General features: G+C 65.2%; 2 protein-coding genes across 5 annotated transcripts in view; one reads left to right on the top strand and one right to left on the bottom strand.

Moving 5' to 3' along the window:
* TMEM184A (transmembrane protein 184A) overlaps positions 1–7,702 on the top strand; it is a 14,285-nt gene extending 6,583 nt beyond the window's left edge. Inside the window, exons 1-9 of one of the 2 annotated variants that reach the window (XM_081819221.1) lie at positions 140–196; positions 834–1,088; positions 3,275–3,440; positions 3,774–3,864; positions 3,976–4,051; positions 4,133–4,224; positions 5,275–5,444; positions 6,019–6,213; positions 6,893–7,702. In XM_081819221.1, the coding sequence (XP_081675347.1) occupies positions 834–1,088; positions 3,275–3,440; positions 3,774–3,864; positions 3,976–4,051; positions 4,133–4,224; positions 5,275–5,444; positions 6,019–6,213; positions 6,893–7,128 (1,281 nt within the window). In that variant the 5' untranslated portion in view covers positions 140–196 and the 3' untranslated portion in view covers positions 7,129–7,702. Of the gene's footprint in view, positions 1–139; positions 197–833; positions 1,089–3,274; positions 3,441–3,773; positions 3,865–3,975; positions 4,052–4,132; positions 4,225–5,274; positions 5,445–6,018; positions 6,214–6,892 lie in introns of those variants that run through there. The other variant, XM_081819220.1, reaches the window with a different exon arrangement.
* A 2,416-nt stretch (positions 7,703–10,118) lies between these two features.
* On the bottom strand, positions 10,119–21,947 carry MAFK (MAF bZIP transcription factor K). 3 transcript variants are annotated; one of them, XM_081819219.1, is made up of 3 exons: positions 21,759–21,947; positions 13,719–13,798; positions 10,119–12,798 (listed from the first exon to the last, which is right to left on the bottom strand). In XM_081819219.1, the coding sequence occupies exons 2-3, from the start codon at positions 13,752–13,754 to the stop codon at positions 12,364–12,366; spliced, it is 471 nt and encodes a 156-aa protein (XP_081675345.1). In that variant the 5' UTR covers positions 13,755–13,798; positions 21,759–21,947; the 3' UTR covers positions 10,119–12,363. The 3 variants fall into 3 exon arrangements, with proteins under 3 accessions (XP_081675345.1, XP_006737240.1, XP_030888022.1); XM_006737177.3 differs by lacking the exon at positions 21,759–21,947 and adding an exon at positions 14,449–21,348; XM_031032162.2 differs by lacking the exon at positions 21,759–21,947 and adding an exon at positions 14,057–14,370.
* Between the last annotated feature and the right edge of the window lie 50 nt (positions 21,948–21,997).

Below are 21,997 nucleotides of genomic sequence, written 5' to 3'. Positions count from 1 at the left end.
CAGGCAGCGGCTCAGGTGGACCACCTGGGAGCTGAGGCAGTGCCCCCCACCCCAGGCCTGGTGCAGCCTCCAGATAGGGGCCCGGCCCCACCCCCAGTGGGGCTGCCCCTGGGGCCACGTGGCCACGCAAATGACCAGCCAGGCTTCCCTGGGGGCCGGGCCTCGCAGGGCTGGGCCGGAGCTTCCTGCCTGAGAGGTAGGCGCTGGGTCCCTACCTACCGTGGGCTAGAGGCCAGGGGAGAGACCCGGGTGCCCCAGCTGGCTGGCCAGCAGCGGAAGAACCAGCCTCCGGGGCTACTGAGCGGGCCTGGGCGGGTGAAGGGCCCTGCCGCACAGTCGGGCCCGTGGACAGTTGGGCAGGTCCCAGGGAGCCGGTGGGTGCTGGGCTGCACCCCTATCAGCCGCTGCAGGCAGGGCCTGGCTGGCCTTCTCTCTGACTCCACCCCGGGCAGGCAGGGCAGCGGGGGCTCCCTCACTTTCCCACACATCTCTGGCCCCTCAAACGTGGGCTCCCACGAGCCTGAGTCTCTGCCCAGGTGGCTGAGCCCTGGGGAAGGAGGGCGCCCCAGGCCCCGGCCTTGGAGCTGAGCTCCTGCTCGGAGCAGGACTGTCCCCGAGTCAGGGGAGTGGGCAAGACGGTCAGACTCGAACCACACAGAAGGGACGGGGACGGAAGCCCATGCGCCCCGGCCTGCTGGTGGCCTGGAGGAGCCCCTCCCTCCCCGCCCCCGCCCCTCCCCTCCCCTCCCCTCGCTGGCTGGCCCTGGGGCTGCCTGCGCTGCCTGGTGCACCTTTGCCCTCACTCCTCCCTGTGTCCTCCCTCACCTCTGCAGATGACTAATGCCTCAGGGCTCCTGGGAACAGCCCGCGGCCCCCTGGTGTCAGCAACCTGGCCACAGCCTGGCCCCCCACCCGCCATGCCCACCGTGCCCTCTGCGTCCTCCGCGTCCTCCGTGCCCGCCGGGCCGCAGACGGACCCCGTGGGGAACAGCTCCCAGGGCACCTCCCGGCTCTTCCTCACCACCGCATTGGCCCGCGGCGTCTCGGGGGTCTTTGTGTGGACTGCCCTGGTGCTCACCTGCCACCAGGTAGGCCCTCCCTTCTGCACCTCTCTTGGGACCCCACTCTCCACGGCACATGGCCCTGGCTGGCCCTGCTGCGATCTGGGACTCAAGCCGTGGGCTGGCGGCAGCCACCAGAGACCCGGCTGCGTGGAGGGCTCTCAGACGCTTCATCAGGCCAGGGCACAGGGGCAGGGGAGGGGGCTTTCTCCAGAAAGCCGCATGTGGGAGCCAGGCCTGAAGGTGGGAGGTCTCTGCCAGGGATGGAGCTTGGCTGGGAGCACACCAGATTCAGGGGAGTAGAGGAGAGCCCCACAAGCCCCCAGCCCCACGCGGTGACCACTGGGCAGACGGGGCAGCCCCTCCAAGGGGGGATGGCCAGGCCCAGCAGCGAGGGAGGAACCAGGGTGTGGGCCGGGGGCCCAGGAGGACACGCTGGCCATGTGGGGCGAGCGTGAGGTGCAGGCCAGGCACGGGGCTGTCTGGACAAGGTGCACTCGGGACAAAAGAGAGGGACCTTGAACGTCAGTGCGGCAGCTTGGCCTTCAACCTGGGGGGTGTGGGGAGCCAGGGCAGGCTGTCGGGGGGGCCGAGAGCGGAGCCGGCCTGCAGGATGGGGAGGGAATGAGTGGGGACGTGGGCCCGGGGCAGGGGCCGTCAGCAGGCTGGTGGGCAGGGAAGGTGAGCAGACTCCCATCACAGTGAGAGCCACCTGCTGTTCGGCCTCAAACAACCACAACAGAAGTAGACCCAAGTGCGTGAGAGGGGCTGGGGGGCAGGGGGGGGCACAGTACAGCCGAGAGGAGCAGGGGCCACCCGGGAGGGCTGCCCAGAGGAGGCGGGATTGGCCCTGAGTCTTACCAAGCTGCTCCCAGGCCCCTGGACAGGAAGACTGAACTGGTGGGTGGTGCGAGCGCACTTGTGTGGTGGACCCGCCTACTCCCTGGCAGTGGACCGGGTTAGGTCTGGGGTAGCCTGTGATTTACGGGGCCAGGCCCCAGAGTCCTGGGTGGGCGTCCCGGACTCCCGCTCTGTGTGAGCCTAACCCCCGCACTGTGGGGACCGCGCATGTGTCTGTGTGTCTGTCTGTGACTCCTGGGGCCCCACCCTTGCATGGGGCAGACAGGGACCCCAGGGCTGCAGCTCCCACCCCCGCCCCCACGGCCAGGCCCGCCGTGACAGGAGGGTAGACCGCAAGGACAGAGAGGGACTCAGCCTCTGGCTTTCAAGACGGGAAGGTGAGGCGGGCGAGGACGGAGGGCGCCAAGGCCACCCAGCCAGGCAGTGCGAGCCCCGGGACAGAATCCACGTCTCCTAATGGCTGGGCATGCCGGGCCCCGCCCACTGCACCAGCCGGGGAGTGAGGGACTGATAAGGACTGTTCCGGACGCCAACCCGCCCCCGCCACTCCCTGCGTTGTGCCCTCTGAAGCTGGGTGCCCGTGGGGCTCCACACACAGCCTGCCCTCCCACGGCCCTCTCTCCACCTGCGCTCAGCGGCACCTCCTCCAGGAAGCCTTCCAGAGGTGCTGTGTGCCCCGCTCCCCTGAGCCTCCACCTCTTCAAGACCCTCTCACTACTTTTCCCCTCCCCACAGAAGTCATGGAAAATCAAGAAAGGTCTACAAACTATAATCAGCCGTATTTTCCTACCGTCCAGGGACAGGACAGAGCCATCTTTCCTTCTGTGTTCACTACATGTTTCCAACACGCATGGGGTTGCACCTGCTTTGTCATCTGATGCCTACACGCCCCGTTATCTCAGAGCAGGTCCCCACGTGGGCATCTTGGGACGCCACTTTTACTGGCTGGCTGAGACCCCTTGGTGGGGCTGCTCTGCCAACACCCGCCCGCCCCACCGCGTGGTCCCCTGTGTCGCATCCTCGTACACAGACCTTTTCTTTCCGGATGTAACCTGCTCCATGGGGCACATCCCGGAAAGGGCTCCAGGGGATCAGCCCTTTGGATGCCTGCCCACGTTGAGATGCGAAACTCCGGGGCCACGGACGCCCCCCCCCCGGGGAAATTCTCCCCAAATGAATGAACACACGAGTAAGTGCGCGAGCGAGCGAGCATTGCCGCGGCAGAGTATGCGGAAGAAGGGGCCAGCCACGCCTGGGAAGCTCGCGCTGCTTCCGACGCTGCCCCCTGCTCCGCACAGCGGGGGCGTGTGCCCATCGTCCCCCGCAAGCCTGCCCTTGCTCTGCCCGCCCAGATCTACCTGCACCTGCGCTCCTACACGGTCCCCAACGAGCAGCGCTACATCATCCGTCTGCTCTTCATCGTGCCCATCTACGCCTTCGACTCCTGGCTCAGCCTCCTCCTCCTGGGGGGCCACCAGCACTATGTCTACTTCGACTCGGTGCGTGACTGCTACGAAGGTGAGCGCCGCCCGGATCCAGGCTTTGGCGAGATCTGGGGAGAGCCCCGGAGAGGCCACGGCCAGCTCGGCAACCCCACCCTCCCGGGCCAAGTCCAGCTCGGGAGGCCCTGTGGGAAGGGGCCGCTTGATGGTCGGGATCGGGGACGCCGAGCGGGGGAGCCCTGTAGCTGGGCCTGCCTGGGCCCTGACAGGGTGGGGCCTCTGCCACAGGGACTGCTGACGACCGGGGGTCAGCAGGGACGGCGGATGGTCCCGAAGCCGAGGGCAGGGGAGTGGGGGGCCCCGGGGAGCCCAGGCTCACTGCCGCCCGCCCCGGCCCTCTGCTCTGCAGCCTTTGTCATCTACAGCTTCCTGAGCCTGTGTTTCCAGTACCTGGGGGGCGAGAGCGCCATCATGGCTGAGATTCGGGGAAAGCCCATCCGGTAAGCGTCTCGCCCCAGAGCCCACGGGGGCCCCTCCGCGCCCCGGGCAGCAGGGCCGGGCTGGGGACAGGTCCTCCCGGGGGCCCTGCCTCACGGACTTGCATACCCCAGGTCCAGCTGCCTCTACGGCACCTGCTGCCTGCAGGGCATGTCTTACTCCATCGGCTTCCTGCGCTTCTGCAAGCAGGTGAGTGGGGGGCTTGCCTGCCCTGCCCTGCCTCTCCCAGCCACCCCCCCCCGGACCACCCCATGCCTCCCTCCCCCCCAGGCCACACTGCAGTTCTGCATCGTGAAGCCCATCATGGCCTTGGTCACCATCGTCCTGCAGGCGTTCGGCAAATACCACGACGGGGACTTCAAGTAAGGCCTGGCTGCCGTGCGGGCTGGGAGGGGGTGGGCCGGCCTGCCAGGGGGCGGGGGGTGCGGGCCCCAGGCTGGGGGGCGCTCAGCACAGGGCCAAGTCCTCACGTGTGCCGGACGGGCCTCCCCCGCTCTCGGGAGACTGCCAGGGCGAGGCCGTGGCAAACAGACCCAGAGGAGCGGGTCCCTGTTTGCGGGGTGCCGGGGCTGTGCAGCCTCGGCGGCCATGGGCTCCCTCCCCTAGCCCCCACCCTGCAGCCCGCCCACCCCAAGGAGAGTGAGGGGGGATTTCAGGCACTCAGGCCCAGGGAGCCGTCGGGCAGTGCCTCCCCCACACCCCGGAAGGAGCCCTGCACCAGGTCCACACACATACACGCGCGCGCTTACACAAACAGTCCACATGAACACACACACAAACACACACCTCACATACATGCACTCACACGAGCCCATGCACACAAGCACACAAACACCCACACACATGCTCACATGTATGCACTCACACGAGTCCGTGATTACAAGCACACACACATGCACACTCACACGAGCCCATGCACACACACACACACATGCACACATGCACTCACACGAGCCCGTGCACACAAGCAGACACGAGTGCTTTCACGTGTACACACACACCCGCTCACGTGCTCATGTGCACACAGTGCTGACACGTGCGTGTGAACACACCCACAGGGTGCACACACATCACGTACACGCTCACAGACTGGCACACACCCGCCCATGTGTCCACAATGTCGAGTCCAGGCCCGAAGGAACGGGCCGCGCCCAGGTGGACGGGGGAAGAGGGCTGGTGGGGGGGGGCTTCGTAGGGAGAAGGGCTACATCCTTACTGCTGTGTCGGGACTCCCCACAAGGGGCCCCACGCCGGCACCCCCAGCTCCCTGGTTGTTGCGCTCGGGTACCGCCCACCCACCCTGCAGGGAGGGTCTAGGTCTGGGTCACTGCTGGTGCCCAGGCTGGGACAGCAGGGAGGAGGACATGGGGCACGGGGCCCACCCTGACCCCCGGCACCTGCTCTGGCCCCAGCATCCACAGCAGCTACCTCTACATCACCCTCATCTACAACATCTCTGTCAGCCTGGCCCTCTACGCCCTGTTCCTCTTCTACTTCGCCACCAGGGAGCTCCTGCAGCCCTTCGAGCCCGTCCTCAAGTTCTTCACCATCAAGGCCGTCATCTTCCTCTCTTTCTGGCAGGGTGGGTGGGCTGTGGGGGCAGCAGCTAGAGCCTAGAGGCTGTCCCCATCCCACCTCCGCCCCCAGTTCCCCACGTGCCCTCAGGCCTGGCCCCAGCTTCCCTGGCCAGAGCACAGGTCAGAACCACCGCCCCCCTCAGCCGGAAGCAATACAGCCCCTGGCGTGGGGGGAAATGGCGAGGCCCCATCCAGGGGGTCTGGCCCGTGTGGGTGGAGAGGTCAGGCAGAGGCCCGGGGCCAGGCTGGGGGCGCTCCCAGGCCCCACCGTGCAGGGGAGGGTGCCACCAGACAGTGCGGGGTGGGGCTAGGGGCGGGCCCCAGCTCTGGGATCAGGGAGGTCAGGGCAGACACGTGGGGAGCTCCCAGATACCCACTGTGCCACGACCCTGGCTTTGGAGGCACCCACACCCCTGAACATCAGCCTCCCCCTCCATGGAATGGACCACACGGATGGGCGTCCCAGGGCTGGCCAGAGGAGCCTCTGCAGGGCCGGAACCTTGTCCTCCCCTACAGATCCCACCCAGCTCCCGAGGCCTGTGCAGGGCGGGTGCCTGAGTGGCTGTCACCATCCCCCAGGGATGCTGCTGGCCATCCTGGAGAAGTGTGGGGTCATCCCTGAGGTCCAGGTCATCGATGGGAGCAAGGTGGGGGCCGGCACGGTGGCCGCTGGCTACCAGAACTTCATCATCTGCATCGAGATGCTGTTTGCCTCCATTGCCCTGCGCTATGCTTTCACCTGCCAGGTGTATGCAGAGAAGAAGAACTCACCAGGTATGCCCGCCGGGCCCTGCGGGCGTGGGGGAGGGGCATGTGGAGGGTGGGCCTGGGGAGGGGCGCAGCCAGCCCTGCATCCTCTGGGCACCCTCAGCACCACATCTCTGGCCCCCATCCCATACATGGGCCCAGGGGATCTCAACCCCACAGACAGAGAGACAGCCCCTTGGGAGGACCCCCGCCCTAGACAAGTGCCACATCTGCATCTGGCCCAGGCCCTGAGTTCTGAGTGAGATGGGCTGGACTGGACGTCTGGGCCCCCACGGCCCCTGCTGGGATGGGGGGCTTGGTGCCTCGCAAGCCTGGGGTGCCCTGCCCACCACACCCGGGGGCCTGGGCATCCCTAGGGAATGACCCATTCAGGCAGGGACGGCCTGCGCCTCCTCCGGCAGCCTGGCGTAACCACGAGTGTGAAGGGCTCACTCCAGGCCGGAGAGAAGGCAGGAGCCGGCCAAGGCAGTCTCTGTGGCCCCTGGGGGTCTGGGCTGGAACAGGCCCAGGGTGGAGGAGCCGGGCCGGGATTCAGAGGTCCTGAAGTCCCCCCTGCCGGCCGAGCCCAGGGCCTGGGCAGCCTGGAGGCCGGCGGGGAGCAGGGCCAGGCCTCCGGGGCTGGGGCCTGCAGGGGAAATGGCGGGTCTGGGGCACCCCGACCCCCACAGGTGCCGCTTGCCCCCAGCCCCCGAGGCACCCATGCACAGCATCTCCAGTGGCCTCAAGGAGACCATAAGCCCACAGGACATCGTGCAGGACGCGGTCCACAACTTCTCACCGGCCTACCAGCAGTACGCCCAGCAGGCCACACACGAGGCCCCGAGCCCCGGCCCCCACCCCAGTGTGGCAGGAGGCCCCGGTGGGGTCAGGAAGAGTCGGAACGTGGAAAAACGGATGCTGATCCCCTTGGAGGAGCTGTAGGAGAGCCACGGGTCACCAGCCACCTGGCTGAGACCAGGCTGCCCAGGCCTCTGGGCAAGCGCAGGGCCCCTCACCCACAGTGAAGCCCCTTCTGGGAGCCCTCCTGCCAGGCCTGTGGGGCCACCTCCCAGCCTGCCTCCCACCGGCGGGCTCATGGCCCTGGGAGGGGACGTCTGAGCTTATCTGAGGAGCCTGGGACCCACTGGGCTCCCCTGGCCGTCTGCTCAGGGGGCTGCTGTGAGGCGGGCACCAGCAGGGCCCTGCTGGATGGACAGTTTCCAGGCTGGGCCCCTGCAGGGAAGGACGGCCTCAGGAGAGCGAGACAGCCCGCCCTGAGAACACGGGAGCTGCGCAGGCGCGGACAGGCGGTCATGGTGGGGCCTTGCCAAGCCCCTGCGCACCCCTCCAGCCGTGGAGATTCCTGAAAAGCCCCCGCCCCAATGTGCCTGACAAGGGTCCGGGAGGTGCCCGGGGCCACCTGCACAGAACCTTCACCTTGAGCAGCCCGCAGAGGACATGGGGCTTACGGACGAATCACACTTATTTATACATAAACACCTGGGTTTTCTAGTGACTCCAGTGGTCTTTGTTCCCACAGGTCAGTGCCCGGGTGAGCAGACTGTAGTGGGGCGGTCAGACGAGCCCCACTGTGCTAAGTCTGCCATTGGGGGAAGGGTCCGGATCATTGCTCAGAGCAGAGCGGGGCACAGAGCTCACAGGAAGACCGAGTGCCCTGGCCTGTGTCCACGTGTGACCCAGAGCGCTCCCCATGCCCGCGGGAGACCCAGGGTGCTCCCCGTGCCCCCGCAGGAGACCCAGGGCGCTCCCTGTGCCCCCGCAGGAGACCCAAGGCACTCCCCTTCCCTTAGGAGCTCAGCTTCCTCCATAAGATGGGCCTCTGGCCGGCCCCGCCTGTAGTGGGTCCATGAAGGCCACAGATGGACGCAGGCCCAGAGAGAGCGCGGGGCGCACACGGGGCTCGCAACTGGAGCCTGCCTTCCCCCGTCTTTCTCTCTCCTATGTGCCAGGCCGGTGCCCAGGGAGACACATGCCCTGCCCTCCAAAAGTTGGGAGGAGCCCGCCAGAGGGGCCAGAAGCAGCCAGCAGAGTGGGGAGGCCTCCTGGAGGGCCTGAGGGCAGGGCCTGTGTGCCCGAGAGCCCGAGGGTGTGGGGAGCCAGGGCTGGCTGGCCAGGCCAGAGCAGCGGGCAGGAAAGCCTGGTGGGCACCACCCAGTGATGGCCTCCCTCCCTCCTGGCCACTCACGCCCCTCTGCCGAGGGTCCGGAGAGACTCGGCAGGGCAGGAACCGACCAGCAGTGTCCTGGCCAGAGCGGGGTCACCCCGTGGCCTCCTTGCTCCCTAGGCCTGGAGACCCAGGACTCAAGGCCGCAGCTTCTTGGAGGGCCGGCCGGCTGCCCAGTGAGATAAGGCATGCTGCCTCCCTGCGGCCCAGCTGGAGAGTCCCCCGCCCGCCTTATCACGTCCTCCGCAGCCGGCAGACCACGGTGGGTCCGGCTCTGGCCCCGCAGGTCTCAGTCAGCAGGTTTGGGAGCGACCACGGTGGGAAGTTGTCTGGAGGATGCAGGAGGGCCCGGTGCCAGCCCCACTGTGAGCAGCAGGGCGGTGCTAGCCTGCAGGCCCCTGCCCGGGGAGGGCCTTGTCAGCCGGTGTGCTGTGTCCAGTGTGTGTGAGGCCGGGGCCAGGACCCTGGTGCACACTGAATCCTCACGACAGCCCCAGGAAAGGGGCCCAAGGCCCAGAGAGGGTGAGCCACTTGCCTGAGGTCACAGAGCCAGCAAGAGGGGGACCGGCCCACAAAAGCCAACTCTCGCACTCGTCCAGCCCCCACAGACATCTCTGCCATGGACAAGGCCCAGCTTCTCCTTCTGACACCACACCCCTGCCGCCCGCAGGGAGGTCACAGCTGCCGCCCCCCTTGCCGGCCTCGCCCTCCTGGGGGGAGCGTGGGTGCTCTCGAGGTGGGGGGAGGGAGGCACATCTTGCCATCTGTGATGACACTGTGGGCTCCCAATTCCGGGCCCCACCGCACGGGGCCAGGAGTGGCCAGCTTCTCTAGTGGCCTTGGCGCTCTCATCTGGGAAATGGCCCCAGCAATCCAAAGCAGGCAGCGCCGAGAGAGCTGGAGGGCCCAGCGGGGGCACAGGGGTAACCCTCAATGACTTCCCAGCTCACACCCGCGGGGGGAGCGGGCCTGGCTTCGGGGAGGTCTGGCTTAGCCGGGGGCCACGGTGACCCCACGGTGCTGGCACACTCTGCTCCCCGCCAATTTCACAGAAGGGAGCTGGTGGATTGGAAGGGGAGGGAACAGGCCCCCCAGAGGCGAACCCCGAGTGGCTGGTGGTGACGCCCCCCCTCAGTGACAGCGAGGGCAGGAGCCGTCCCATCAGCTCAGGCAGAGGTGAGGCAGGAAGGCTGGCAGGTCTTGGAAACCCCGAGACCTCACCTGCAAGCTGGACCTCCTTCAGAGGCTGAGGCCAAGTGCTGACACGTCTGTCCCTGGGAGGGACTGGGGTGGGGAAGGCCCGTGAGGAGCACACAGGCCCTTGGCCCTGGCTTCTGGGAGAGCCCGCTTCCTTTAGGCACCTTGCTCTCCACCCCAGGCCGAGCGTCCCTCTCCCCACCTGCTGCAGGACCTGGCCTGAGACCGGGACACACACCACCCAGGGGGTGGGGGGGAGCCGTCCGAGCTGGAGAGGAAGAGGCTGTGTCTGAAGGTTGGGGGCTCCCGGTCAGGGCGGATGGGACACTGGGGAATTGGGCCCACCACTCAGAAAGCCAACCCGGCCACCTCCACCCGCCCGACCCCCTCCCCAGCCCGTGGCTGTCCCGATGGACCTCCCAGCCTAGGAGACCCACTGCAGGCGAGGACAACCGTGTTGGGGGGCTGGGACATGGGGGCGGCGGCCGTCCAATGGTGCCCTGCACTTGGGGACTTGACCCCCAGCCCCAATCACAAAACCAGGCGGGTCTGAAACCAGAAAACTCTTTATTGCAAAGGTACAAAAGCATCACAGCAGAGATGTACAGCAATAAATTAGGTGGTGGCCGTGAGGGGACAGGGTGGGTGCGGGGCACGAGTCCTACGCACGAGGACCACGACGTGGGATCTCTTCTCAATAATTTATACCATGATAAAAGCAGCACAAAAATAAATATGGAAATGGAGCAGCCGAGCGACGGAGGCGAGGAAGCGGGAGGCCCCGTCCCCAGGAAGGACCCGCGTCTGAAGCCCCGGAGGCAGGGGGAGCAAACCCCAGGGACACAAGTCCTTGCCTTTTCTCTTAAATAAAAAAAATCCATATATTAAACCTGTGACAATGGAATCTCGGTGAGCTGAAAGGAAAAGCACTCGGGGAAGGCTCTGGTCTTCCTTCCCTGGCCCCGGGTCCCCCCAGGTGGGGCCTCGGCACTCCCGAGGGCTGGTGGGAACGCAGAGGGAAGCGTCGGGCGGGCAGCCCGGGCCTCCCTCCCCAGAGCTGGGGGCAGGGGCGACCAGCTCCCACCCCCACCCTACTCCAACTGCAGCTCTGCTCTATTAGGGATTTACAGTAAAAACAGGAAAAGTTACGAAAAATCTGTACGATAAAATGTGTATATAATTTTATATATATATATACTTTCTTTCTTTTAAATATTTCCCCATGGTCCTTATTGATATCCAATGTGGATTACCTACCATGGCTATGGTATCAACTCTTTTTTTTTTTTTTTTTTTAAACACACTGGGCCTTCTTCTCCGTAAGGATCCAGCACACCCCTGACCTTTCACCTTCCCCCAGGACAAGGCCAAGGCGAAGGCCACACAGCAATGCTGCGGGGGCCCCAGACCTTTCCCAGCCGCTCCTGACAGCAGACGCAGGAGGAGGACGCAGCCCTTGGGGCCATCTGCCCTGCCCAATCCTCCTCTTCCTGTGCGGGTGGCCCATGGCTTGCTGGGGGTGGGGGTCTCCCTCGGTGGTGGGTGGCAGGGCCAAGAGGAGGCCGGGAGCTTGAGCTCAACGCCCACCCCCAGACCCTGCAGCCCCAGCCTCTCTCCAGCAGGGCCAGGAAGGGGCAGTCCAAGCTCGGCACACGGGAGCTGGGAGCCCCGATCGATAGAGGCTCACGGGAGGGAAGCCCCAGCAAGAGTCACCAAGGTCATCAGGGGCTCCAGGTGCCAGAAAGAGCTAGTAAAGGTTCCAGGCGAGGATTAAGCACCAAGGTAGCTGCGTCCCCTTGTCGTCTGCACCAAGAGACCGCCCAGGTGCCCCCAGGAGGGGGGTCCCGGACCCCTGCCATGTCACCTCCCTCGTCACCACGACCTCCTCACCCTCAGACCCCACCCGTCCCCTCCAGCAGAACCAGAGCCCACTCCCGAGGCCCCTGCCAACCTCACCCCCATTCCGCACAGAACCTCCGTGCGCCCACCCCCAGGCCCTGCCACCCTCCCTGCGCAGGGCTCCACCTTCCCCGGCTGGCTGCCCCCCTCCCCACCCGGCAGCTACCGCTCCTCTGCAGGTCCGACGGAGGCAAAGCTCCCAACCCCCATGCAACCGTCTGCCGCACGGACCCCGGAGGCCCCCCAGTGACCGGCCCTTCCGAGCCTCTCCCCCGAGGCCCTGGTGCTGCTGGTAGGCTGGTGCGATGGCTGGCACATGGCGGGGCACGCGTGCACGTGCACACAGCCCCCCGGGCGGCCCTCCCTCCGCCTCGCGGGGTGCAGGTCTCCCGTAAGGCTAAAAGCAGGGTCATGGTGCTTTTCATCACCAGGAGCACATGGTTCGTCCTGCGGCACCAGAGCTCAGGGCAGCGAGGGGGTCCCTGCACCGGCTGGTGGACCACAGCGGGCCACTCTCGGGATGGGTGGAAGACAGAGCCCCCGCCGTCTGGGCCACAGGGCCAGGAACCTCCCAGGGACCTTCCCTCTGTACATCCCGACGCCCCCGGCGCGAGACACACACCCCTAGAAAAGGACGGTCCGGAGAGAGCCGGTGGGGCCCAGAGGAAGGCCAGGTGCATACGTGTGCGTGTTTGTGTGTGCGTGCGTGTGGGAAGGCGTGCAGCACACGGTCTCACAAGACCCCATCTTCAGCCGGCAGCCCCGTCCCTGCCGCGAGTCTGTGCTTGACTCAGGTGATGAGGGGTCTGCTCCCCGTAGGCTCGTCTGATGGGCACGAGGGAGGAGCCCACCACCTGCCCGGCCGCAGCCCCCCAGGCCCCACCCTGGGCCAGGCACTAGGACGCGGCCGAAAAGGGCACAGAGGTGGAGGAGATGTCGGCGGACTTGACGATGGTGATGACGCTGGTGGTGGCCACCTTGGTGGGGGTGACGGGCCCGCGGGCCACGGTGCGGGCGAAGGTCTGCAGGGCCTCGTACTTGGAGCGCAGCGCGTCGAGCTCCAGCCTCATGCTCGCGTTCTCGGAGGCGAGCTTCTCCACCTCCTGCTGCAGCTCCACGCGCTGCCGCTCCAGCTCCTCCTTCTGCGTCACCCGCTTGATGCGGCAGCTGGCCGCGTAGCCGCGGTTCTTGAGCGTGCGCCGCCGCTGCTTCAGGCGGACCACCTCCTCCTTGGTGAGGCCCCGCAGGTGCTGGTTCAGCTCCCGCACCGACATGGACACCAGCTCGTCATCGCTGAGCACCGGGGCGTTCTCGCCCGCCTCCTTCTTGACCTGCGGGGGCCACGGCACAGCGGTCAGCATGGAGACGCGGGGCGCGGCGGGAAGGACTGGCCACGGAGGGACCCCAGAGGACGGCTCAAGCCTGTTCCGGACAGCACCCCCCTCCACTATGCAAGCGGGCCTTCGCTCCTCCATCACGGAACGGGGACGGTCCTTGCAAGGTGCAGGTTTGCACGCCACGCACACAGCATCATGCAGATGGTTCTCGGATGGGGGCTGCTGGCTACACCCGGCCATCACCTGGATCCCACTGGCCACCCACACTCTGCAAGGCCAGGGCCCACGTGTGTGCTACCCTCTGTGCCTCTCCAGGGCCCGGGGCAGGACGGACACAGGCAGGTGAGGGACGGGACGGCACGGCAGCCCATCCTTCTGCATCCCTCGGACCTAGTGGGACCTCAGATGCGGCTTGGGCGTGCTCGGCCCAGAAATGCATGGACAGTTCCCTCTCCTGCACAGCCAGCTCCGCTCCCAAGATGACACAGCCAACCCAAGCACACGCTGCCGGCCTCAGAAGCTGGGAAGGCCCGCGGAGGCAGCACACACTGCTCACGGCCAGGCCCTGGGAGCCAGGTTCCACGGGATGGAGGATACACTGCTCACCCCTGGGAGCGAGGGTAATGAGCACATCCTAGCCGACGGGGATCCACCCCTACCACTCTCTCCCAAGGAGGGATCCCCCCAGATGTCAGAGCTGGTGTCTCCCAAGGCCACGACCCCCAATTCTGTCACCACCTCTCTGTGACACGTCCTCTAGCCAACAGCCCCCCTGCTCTCTTCCAGAGGACAGGGCTTCCTTCCTCACACTCAGGGCAACCCTGGGAAAGAGGCGCTGCTGGGGCTGGAAGGGACCTTTCCCAGGCCTGAGCCCGGGACAGAAACAGGATCTGCTCACCCCCAACCCTGCTTACCTTTAACGCCTTGTTTGGTTTGGGATTAGTCGTCATAACCTGGGCACAGTCACCCGAACAGAAGGGCTTGGAAATTGCAACTAGAAAATCACACAAGAACACAGAAATGAACGAGGTTAGGTTCTGGCCAGGCTGGGGACAGGGCCTGCTGCCGTCACAAGTGACCTAAAGTGGGGACATGCCCACTGCAGAGAGGCTCCAAGGAGGTTCAGCTCCTTGTTCCCGGTCACCCCAAAAGCAAGATGGGAGCCAGCCAGCCCTGAGGGGCTCCCCGCAGGGTGGGCATGCTGGCCACACCCCCCACTCCAGCATCAGACCACGGAGCAACCCGGACCCACCTTGGCCCAGTGCCTGGCAGCCACACAGCGGTCCCATGCCGCCCCACCCGCCAGGCCTGTGCCTCCAGCGCCTGGGGGAGCCCCCCCAGGCATGAGCAGCTGTTGCTTCCTGTTCTCACTCTCCCTCCGAGCTGAGAAGCTTGCACCCGTGAGGCCCAGACTGCCACGTTCAAGGGCCAAAGCACGCAGCAGCAAAGCCCCCTCCCGAGATCAGCCGCACCCAGCACCTGAAGGGCACCGCTGGCCCCCAGGACAGCACCCTGCCCGGGCAAGAGCCCCTGGTACCCCTGACCTAGCCTGGCTCCAGAGAGGAAGGGCCCCTGGGGGAGCACGCCCCCCGGGTGGAGCCCGCACCCGCCCTGGCCCAGCCCCGCCCTCCCCAGCAGACCTACCTCTGCAAAGGGCACTGCGGCTGTGACGTCACCACCCCCACCTGGGCTGCCCCAGAGCCATGATCTGAGGCCCTCGGGGTGGGTGGGGTCTCCCTGCGCGGCCAGGGCAGGATCTGGGAGGTGGGGAGCCGCGGCTGCACGAGCTCATGGGGCGGCCGTCTGGCGGGAGTTGTCCCCGGCGCCCGCCGGCCCCGCCGCTGCCCGCCCTTCGAGTTTTCGCGTCTGCATTGTGTCACACATTCTAATCATTCATGAAAAAGCCAGCCAAAGCATCCCAAGCATGATTCCCCTCTGATAGTTGCCATGGCGACCTTGGGAAGTAGCCAGCCCCTGGTGGTCGCCATGGCAACGGAGAAGCCCACAGCAACAATGGCTTCGGGCGGCTGGTGCAGACACACAGGCTGCGGGACAGTAAACAAACCCGTGTGACCCCGCGGCTCTAGACTTGCCGCCACGCTCTGTCACTGGGTTAGGGACCAGGGTCTACGTTCCAAACGCCAGGCACGGTGAACGGAGCAGAGAGAACACCGGAGAAATGCACGACGGGGGGATGCGGGCCCCAGAGAGGGAGCCTCAGCCGAGCCTCCATCTCGAGGGTGAGCGGGACTCGGGTGCCCCGGGACCCTAACCCGTCCCCACGGCTCGCCTGCCTTCTGCCACCAGAGGGTCTCAGCACCCAGGTCGCTGGACCCCCAGTTGCCCCTGGCAACACTCCCAGGCGCCGATGCTGGATGACGGCGAGCAGGACAACAGCAGGGCCAGGGCCGGGCACACCCCCGGGGGGCTCCGGGCTCCTCCACACCCCCACGCGTGTGCCCGAGACAGACACACAGACGACGCAGCAGCATGGGGTGGTCACGGCAGGGACCAGGAGCCGCTTCCTGACAGCAGGCCGACCCCCGGCATCTGTGGGGGGCAGGGGACGCACAATTAGCGCCCCTCCCTCCGGGTGCGGGTGTCACACCGTGCTAGAGAAAGCACCTGGAGGGCCAGCAGGAGCCAGGCAGCTGGGAGAGCCCTGAGAAACTTTTCCACCGCCGGGTGTCATTCCAGCACACGTCAGCGCACAAGGGCCTGGAGCCGCCAGGGCATAGTTGTGCGGTGAGTCACAGCTGTTTACAGAGCAAGGAGCTCACATTCCCACAGACCTAAGGCCCTCCCACCCTGCACGGACCGCCCAGCCCGCCTGATGAGAAAAGGGAGGCCCCAGCAAAGGAGGGAGCTCCGCTCAGACCCCGACCAGCAGGGCTTTCTGTGCCTCCCCCACGGTGGCGGGCCAGCTCAGCCAGCACCCAGGGCCACAGGGCTGCGCTCAGGGCAGGCAGGTACACTTCCCCTGGGACCGGCCCTCCATGACAGTGAGTGGTGGATGTCCAGGTAACCAGGATGGGCAACCAGGATGCAAGCGCTCGGCTCCCTCCCCTCCAGACAGGCCCCATGAGGGTCCGTTGGCTGCATCTGAAAGGTCAAGGTCACCTGGGCAAAGCCCCATATCCACCAGCTCTGCACCCCATCTGCCTTCTGGGCACAGGACACAGATGAGAGCCTCGGCAGGGATGGGAGAAGAGCGGCCCTGGGGCCCACCTGGGGTCCAAGAGAGGAGGGACGCCTCTCTTTGTGGGAGGGTGCCACGCTGGGGTCTGACCTCTGGGGACTCCCTGCCCTTCTCGGACCTCCTGTTCAACAAGAGCGACGTGAGGCCTAAGAGCGAACAGGAGTACATGTGGAGGTGATCATCGCCTTGAGACAAAGTTGGGGAACGAGCCAGTAAAGCACTTCTGTGGGTCTTACTCTCCTCCTCTGAAAATGAGGGGATCGGAACCAGGGGTCCCAGAGTTCTGTCCAGCTCGCAAAAGCCTCGGTTGGGCCGAGCCAGGAGAGACCCTGACTGGGGGCTCCACTCAACCCCCAGGGGGCTGGGACCCGCACCAGGGCCCCCCTGAGAAACCAGAGACCCAGACATGGGTGGGCAAGTCCCAGGCAAGGGCAGACACTGTCCCATGGACCCCTGCTCACAGACACAACCCCCACTGCCTCGGGCGGACCAGGTTTCAGCTCCTGCCTCCCCCACCCCCCACCGCCGAGGCACCCCTGGAAGTCTCCACCAGCTGCTGGAGAGCGGGCTGCCCCGAGGGGCACTACGCAGACTCAGCCGCTGGTCCAGGGAGCCAGCTCCAGGAGCACGGCGATGGCTGGGCACTGCCCGTCTTTCCTGAACTCAGTTTATGGACAGAAACGGCACCATTACTCCCCTATGCCAAGCTACGCAAAATACATGCAGCAGTGACCTAAGATCACTTCAAACATGAAAGGCAAAAAACCCGACAGTTTGCTTTTGGAAAACAGGTTCAGAGAAAAGTTTCGTACCTGTGCGAGTGTGGACAACTGAGTTTAAAACAACTGCCCTAAAACGTGTATTTATAAACCCCTGAACCTCAGGCAACCTCACGGCCACCAGAGCGCACGCAGGAGGAACTGCTTTCTGGTCCCGGGCCGGACCGCAGCCAGGATTAGAGACCGAGGCCCCGACAGGCCGGGCAGGAGCGGCGAGGCGGCCTCGCCTTCCACCACACCGGCCCCCACTCAGCACCCGCACACGGCTCTCCAGCAGCTGCACGGGAGGACGCTCGGGGCATCGAGTCCCCTCACCACCAACTAACAGAACCTCAGCCACACGTGCACGCTCTCTGCATGGGCTGTTCGGAATTCCAGTAAATTGGCAGCCAGAGCCAGGCGGGGACCCCCGAAGGCGGGTGTGAACCTCCGAGGCGCACATGCCCACCCACCGAGTGAACAAGAGCCAGACGCTCAGCTCACGCAGCCCTCGAGACGCTGCTGGTCAAGAAAGGCTGCTCGGTCAGCACTTAGACCTTGGAACACCTTTCAGGTGACTGCTTTCCTACCTGAAGAGGGTGGTTTTCAACCCAAAGCCAGAAACTTCATCCTGGTGTGCATCTGAACAAAGTCAAGGGAAAGACTGCCCTAAAAGAAAAACAATGGACCAGCAGCCTAGATGGGAGTCACCTCTGGGGATGGCATAGTTGGGAACAAGTTAGGGAGCCGGGGGTGGCCCTCCCTTCCGGGACCCACAAAGAACGGGCAAGTCGTCCAGGTTCAACAGTGCAGGACAGCCCTTCCAGGGGCAGGTGAGCTGGAGGCCAGGGTCTCAGCCCCTCCATCCCCCAGCAAACACCTGCTGCTTGCCCACCCTCTGACTCGGCTCATCTGGGGCAACTCACGACCCAGGCCATCCGGAGTGCGCTCAGGCCCTCACTGGGCTAGACTCAGGTTCAGGGCCTTGGGGGGTGGGGGGAACATTTGTTCCACCAGTAAAGCCAGGTGGCTGATGGGCGCAATGGCCCCACTCAAAAAGCCCTAGGTCTAGATGATGTCAGAAAAGGGGTTTTTGGAGTCTGACGGGGCTCTAACCCTTACCTCAGTTAGACTAGCCTACACCATGAGCTTCACGTGCACAGGAAGCCGAATCTGGTGCCCAGCAGGGTGGGCGCTCAAAAAAACTCTTGTTCCTGTTCAGTGTGGAGTGATGGCGGCTGCCACTCCCCGTGCCTGCCCCCTTCAGCCCTCCCAGGTCTCCGAGGGGGTCAGATCCAGGGAGAGGGAAGAGGGCAGGAGGAAAACAGGAAGGGAGGAAAAGGGTTCTGTCCTGAAGCAGATCTCCACTTCACACAGCAGAACAGCATCTGACTCACCCTGATGGGTGCAAACCCCAAAGCCAGAAGCCTCTGTCCTGGGGGGCTGGGGGCCTTCTCACAGAGGACCCAAAGCTGAGCGCCCCTCCCAGCTGGCAGCACAGTGGGGCCGACACAGAAGGCAACTGTCCCATGAGCACAGGGTGACATGGCCAGCTTGCCCCCCAAGCTGACGCCTCACCCAACTGAAGACAGGCCTGGCACCGGGAGGGCTCGTACCTCCCGCCCAACTCCCCTCCACGTGGGGGTGCACCCCATCAGCCTAGCCCACACCCAGCCTGCAGGCTGGCCCTGGCTGGCCGCCCTCCGGCAAGACATGACTGTCTGCCTGGCTTGGAGGACGTCTGGTCACCTTGCGTTTGCAGTCCGAGGAAGCTGTGTCATCCTGGCTCTGTCCAGAGGTGACTCAGGCGGCTGCTAGGCTGACAGCAGGCTGAACGCCTCACCTCCCTGGCCACGCCCTGGCCCCTCACTCCCCCGGTACCCCTCTGGGTGGTCCTCCTGTCTCCAGGCTCCCCTCTGGGGCTCTGTTCGTGCCACAGCTGCCCAGGGGTTCGACCAGCCCCAAGCCCCACATCCCACTGAGGTTACACAGCCCGCGTGTCTGACAGGCCCCAGAGATGTGCCCTGTCCCCACACCTGCCCTCCTCCTGCGTCTCCAGCTCAGGTGATGACCCATCATGCCATTCATGCGGAAATCACCCCCAACACCTCACCTCTCCTTCCACGTCCACCTGCTGAGCCTGTCCTGTCAGCCTCAGCTGGTCTCTCTGCTGAAGCTCCAGCCCTCCAGCACTACCTGGCTCAGGCCTGGGCTGCTTTTGTCTGGGCCTTGGCCCCTCAAATGTAGGCCCCAAGGTGAGTAGAAGAACCCCCTGCCTGAAGGCCCTCCTGAGCCCCTCATGCCCCTGGCCACCTGTCGCATCCAGGCCTTCACCTCTGGCTTCTAGAGCCTCCGCAATCAGTGCTGGACTCCCACCCTCTCCCCCCAACCCTTGCTTCACCAGAAAGCCGCCTCCTGCCTTCCCTGGGGTGGGCGGGCACCCCCTCACAAGTACACATCAAGGGCTGAGCCCAAGACTTGGTCCTGGTCTTTCTGTCTGAGGTTTGCTTCCCTTGCTGGAGGGCGGGGACGTTCTTAACCACACCTGCTCCCCTCAACTCCCAGCAAGTGAGAGGCAAGCCGCCTAAGCGCACATGTCAGCACTGCCCTGAAGGGAGGGGGTCGGGGGCGCCTCAGCTCGGGACCTGTCTGGCCCTCCCCGTCCCGTGCAGCCCACATGCAGCGCAGAAAAGCAGGCAGGGTGTCCCCCACACCCCGGATATCGGACTCTGACGCCACAGGCCAGGTGAGGGGTATTGGGCTTGGTGTCCTCATGTAAAGTGGGGGGGGGGCCGCGGGGGGTGTATGTGTACTGCATAATCCCTACATTTATTTCTACCTGTTCTAAAGTTCTATGATTTTAAGAGAACACTTTCAATTTCCTGAAACTGTAAGAAAGAGGAAACATGACCAGTCTGTGACTTACAAAAAGCAAAAGTAAACACGGGAGCAGTGCATCTTCCAGGGAGCAGGGAGGCGGGGAGCAGAGGGGAGGGTGAGTCACTGTTTACTGCTCTGAGGAGTAGCCACACAGAGAACGCTCACAGCTGCCCGGGTTCCATTTCCCGTGTGGACTGCACCCTAAAGCCAGAAAGTCCACTCCAGAAACCTTTAGACTCAGGAAGAGCCAGGACACAGGCAGGATTTCTTCTCCGCTGCCTGAGATGGTAAACAGACTCTTCAGCTACCGAAGCCCCAAGAGTGAAAGCGTGTGGGGCTGCGGACACATGGACAGAGAACGGTGGGTCTGGGTCAGGAAAGCGACCTCACTCGGCGGCAGCTGGGCCCTGGAGACAGGGCTGGAACGCAGCAAGCCCCAGAAACGATTTCCCCAAGTAGCCCCGATTCAACTCCCATTTTTAGCAACCACCTTGAGTGAGTGGGGCTGAACTTGGAACGCATCCCTCAAAGTCCAGCTACGTTCAAGCACAGAAGGCAAATGTGCTCCAGAGAGAAGCCTTGCTTTGTGTTTTTGAGTTCGGAAACTATTTTGGAATCACGAGAGGACCACTGTTAAGTTCTAAAAGCAGACCCCCCTTGAAGGAGCTCAACTCAAACATGCCTGCTGGGCTGCCCAGGGAGAGAAGTTCTCCAAAAGCTGTCAGCTACCCACAAGACAACAGAGGCCGCAGGCGCTCCTCACCCACCTGCACAGCCCACCTTCAACCTCTCAGACCCCTCCCACCGGCTCAGACCGACACTCGCTGCAAAGCCCCACCCCAGAAGGCAGGGTGCTTGGAGATGGCCCAGCTCGCCTAGCACACAGCTGCACGCGGTCAAGATACCTGTGCCGTGAGGGCTGGAACAGCAAAACCGCGCCAATGCCAATAACGGGGAAAGGGGAGGGCGGCCGGGCGGCCAAGCCATACTGGCTCAAGAACCCACTGATTCTATCGGCCGTGCGGGGCGAGCGTGCACCAGCCCCGGGAGCTTCCTGCGGCCAGGCGCCTGGCAAAGGAAGGTAGTTGAGTGTGGGGATCTTCCCCACTAACAATTTATTCAGAGGGTGAGCACTTCTGCCCGGCCCACGAGAGCAGTGTGAAAGGTAAACAAGAGCATAATCATTAACGCAGGAGAGAACAGGGAACTTCCAGCAAGCCCGAACACCAACTGCTCCACGACTGTGTTCTCACAACACGTGGCGAGCCAGAACACCGTGAGAGACAGAAGGCAAAGCGATCTGCTGCACCTTAGAGCTAGGTGGAGAGCGGAGCATGCCCGGTACCCCTCCGAGGCTCCCGGGGACTCGTGTGGAAGCCGGCGGACTGACACAGTGTCTCCCCAACTCAGCAGGATCACAGTTGGACTTGGAAGAGATGGAGACCCCCTACTCGCAGATGGGAAAGATGAGACCGCAGGCCGTGGGGTTTAGGGGAAGTGTCCCCCTCCCCACCCAAAGCTTCCACACCACGGCCTCCCTCCGGGAATCCCCTGGCAGGTCAGCTGCTCCGAACGTGACATCGGTCATGAGCCCCCTGCTCCAGGCCCTCCCGCCCCCTCCCCCCGAACGCGGGTGGGAAGCCACCGCCGGGCAAGGTAGCACCGGCCGGGTCGGCCCTGCGCGACTACGCGCTCCCCTGCACGTGGCCGTTTATTTTCGCCCCCGCCTTCCCGCCTCGCAGCGGATCTCCCGGGGTTAAAGGCAAAGCAGGTGCGGGGGGGGGTCGACAGGGGACGCCGGGCCCGCCGGCACGCCCCGGGCTCCCCCGGCGCTTACCCCCAGGGAACCCACCGCCTCCCGCTGGGGCTCGGGGCAGCCCGGGACTCGCGGGCGCGCTCCCGGGCCTGAGAAAGAAGAGACCCCGACCCGCGCGGCGCGCTCGCGGCAGGGCACCTGACGGCAGGTGCGCGGGCCGGGGTCTCGAGGTTCCGCCCAACTTCGCCGCGGGTCCGAGGCGGCCGTGACTCAGCGGCGCGCGGGCCCCGACCCGTCCCCGACCCGCCCCCGGCCCCCAACCCGGCCCAGCCCGGCCCGGCCCCGCGCGGCCGCTCCTCACCTGGCGTCGCGCGGAGGGCGCGGGCGCGCGGCGGCTCCTCGCGGGCACGCGCTCTCCTCGCGCTCGCGCTCACTCTCGCGCTCCCCCTCGGCCGCCGCCTCCGCCGCGCTCTGGGGCTCCTACTTCGCGAAGAACAACAAGTACCCCCCCGCCGCCCGCCGCCAGCCCGCCCGCCCGGCTCCCCAGCATCTGACACCGCTTCCGGGATCGGCGTCGGCGCGCGTCACGCCGCCCCGCCC

This window comes from Leptonychotes weddellii, chromosome 5 (genome assembly GCF_054177405.1).
Source record: "Leptonychotes weddellii isolate Sample4059 chromosome 5, ASM5417740v2, whole genome shotgun sequence".
NCBI lineage: Eukaryota > Metazoa > Chordata > Mammalia > Carnivora > Phocidae > Leptonychotes > Leptonychotes weddellii.
Note: the sequence above shows the minus strand (reverse complement) of the source record. Positions and strands in the feature narration are given on the sequence as shown.

Excerpts from the sequence above, each read along its gene's own strand:
- MAFK (XM_031032162.2), bottom strand. The coding sequence starts at position 14,093 with ATGGGACCGCTGTGTGGCTGCCAGGCACTGGGCCAAG. Across the intron at positions 13,799-14,056 it reads CTGCCAGGCACTGGGCCAAG|TTGCAATTTCCAAGCCCTTC; the intron begins GTGGGTCCGGGT and ends GTGATTTTCTAG. Across the intron at positions 12,799-13,718 it reads AACCAAACAAGGCGTTAAAG|GTCAAGAAGGAGGCGGGCGA; the intron begins GTAAGCAGGGTT and ends TGGCCCCCGCAG.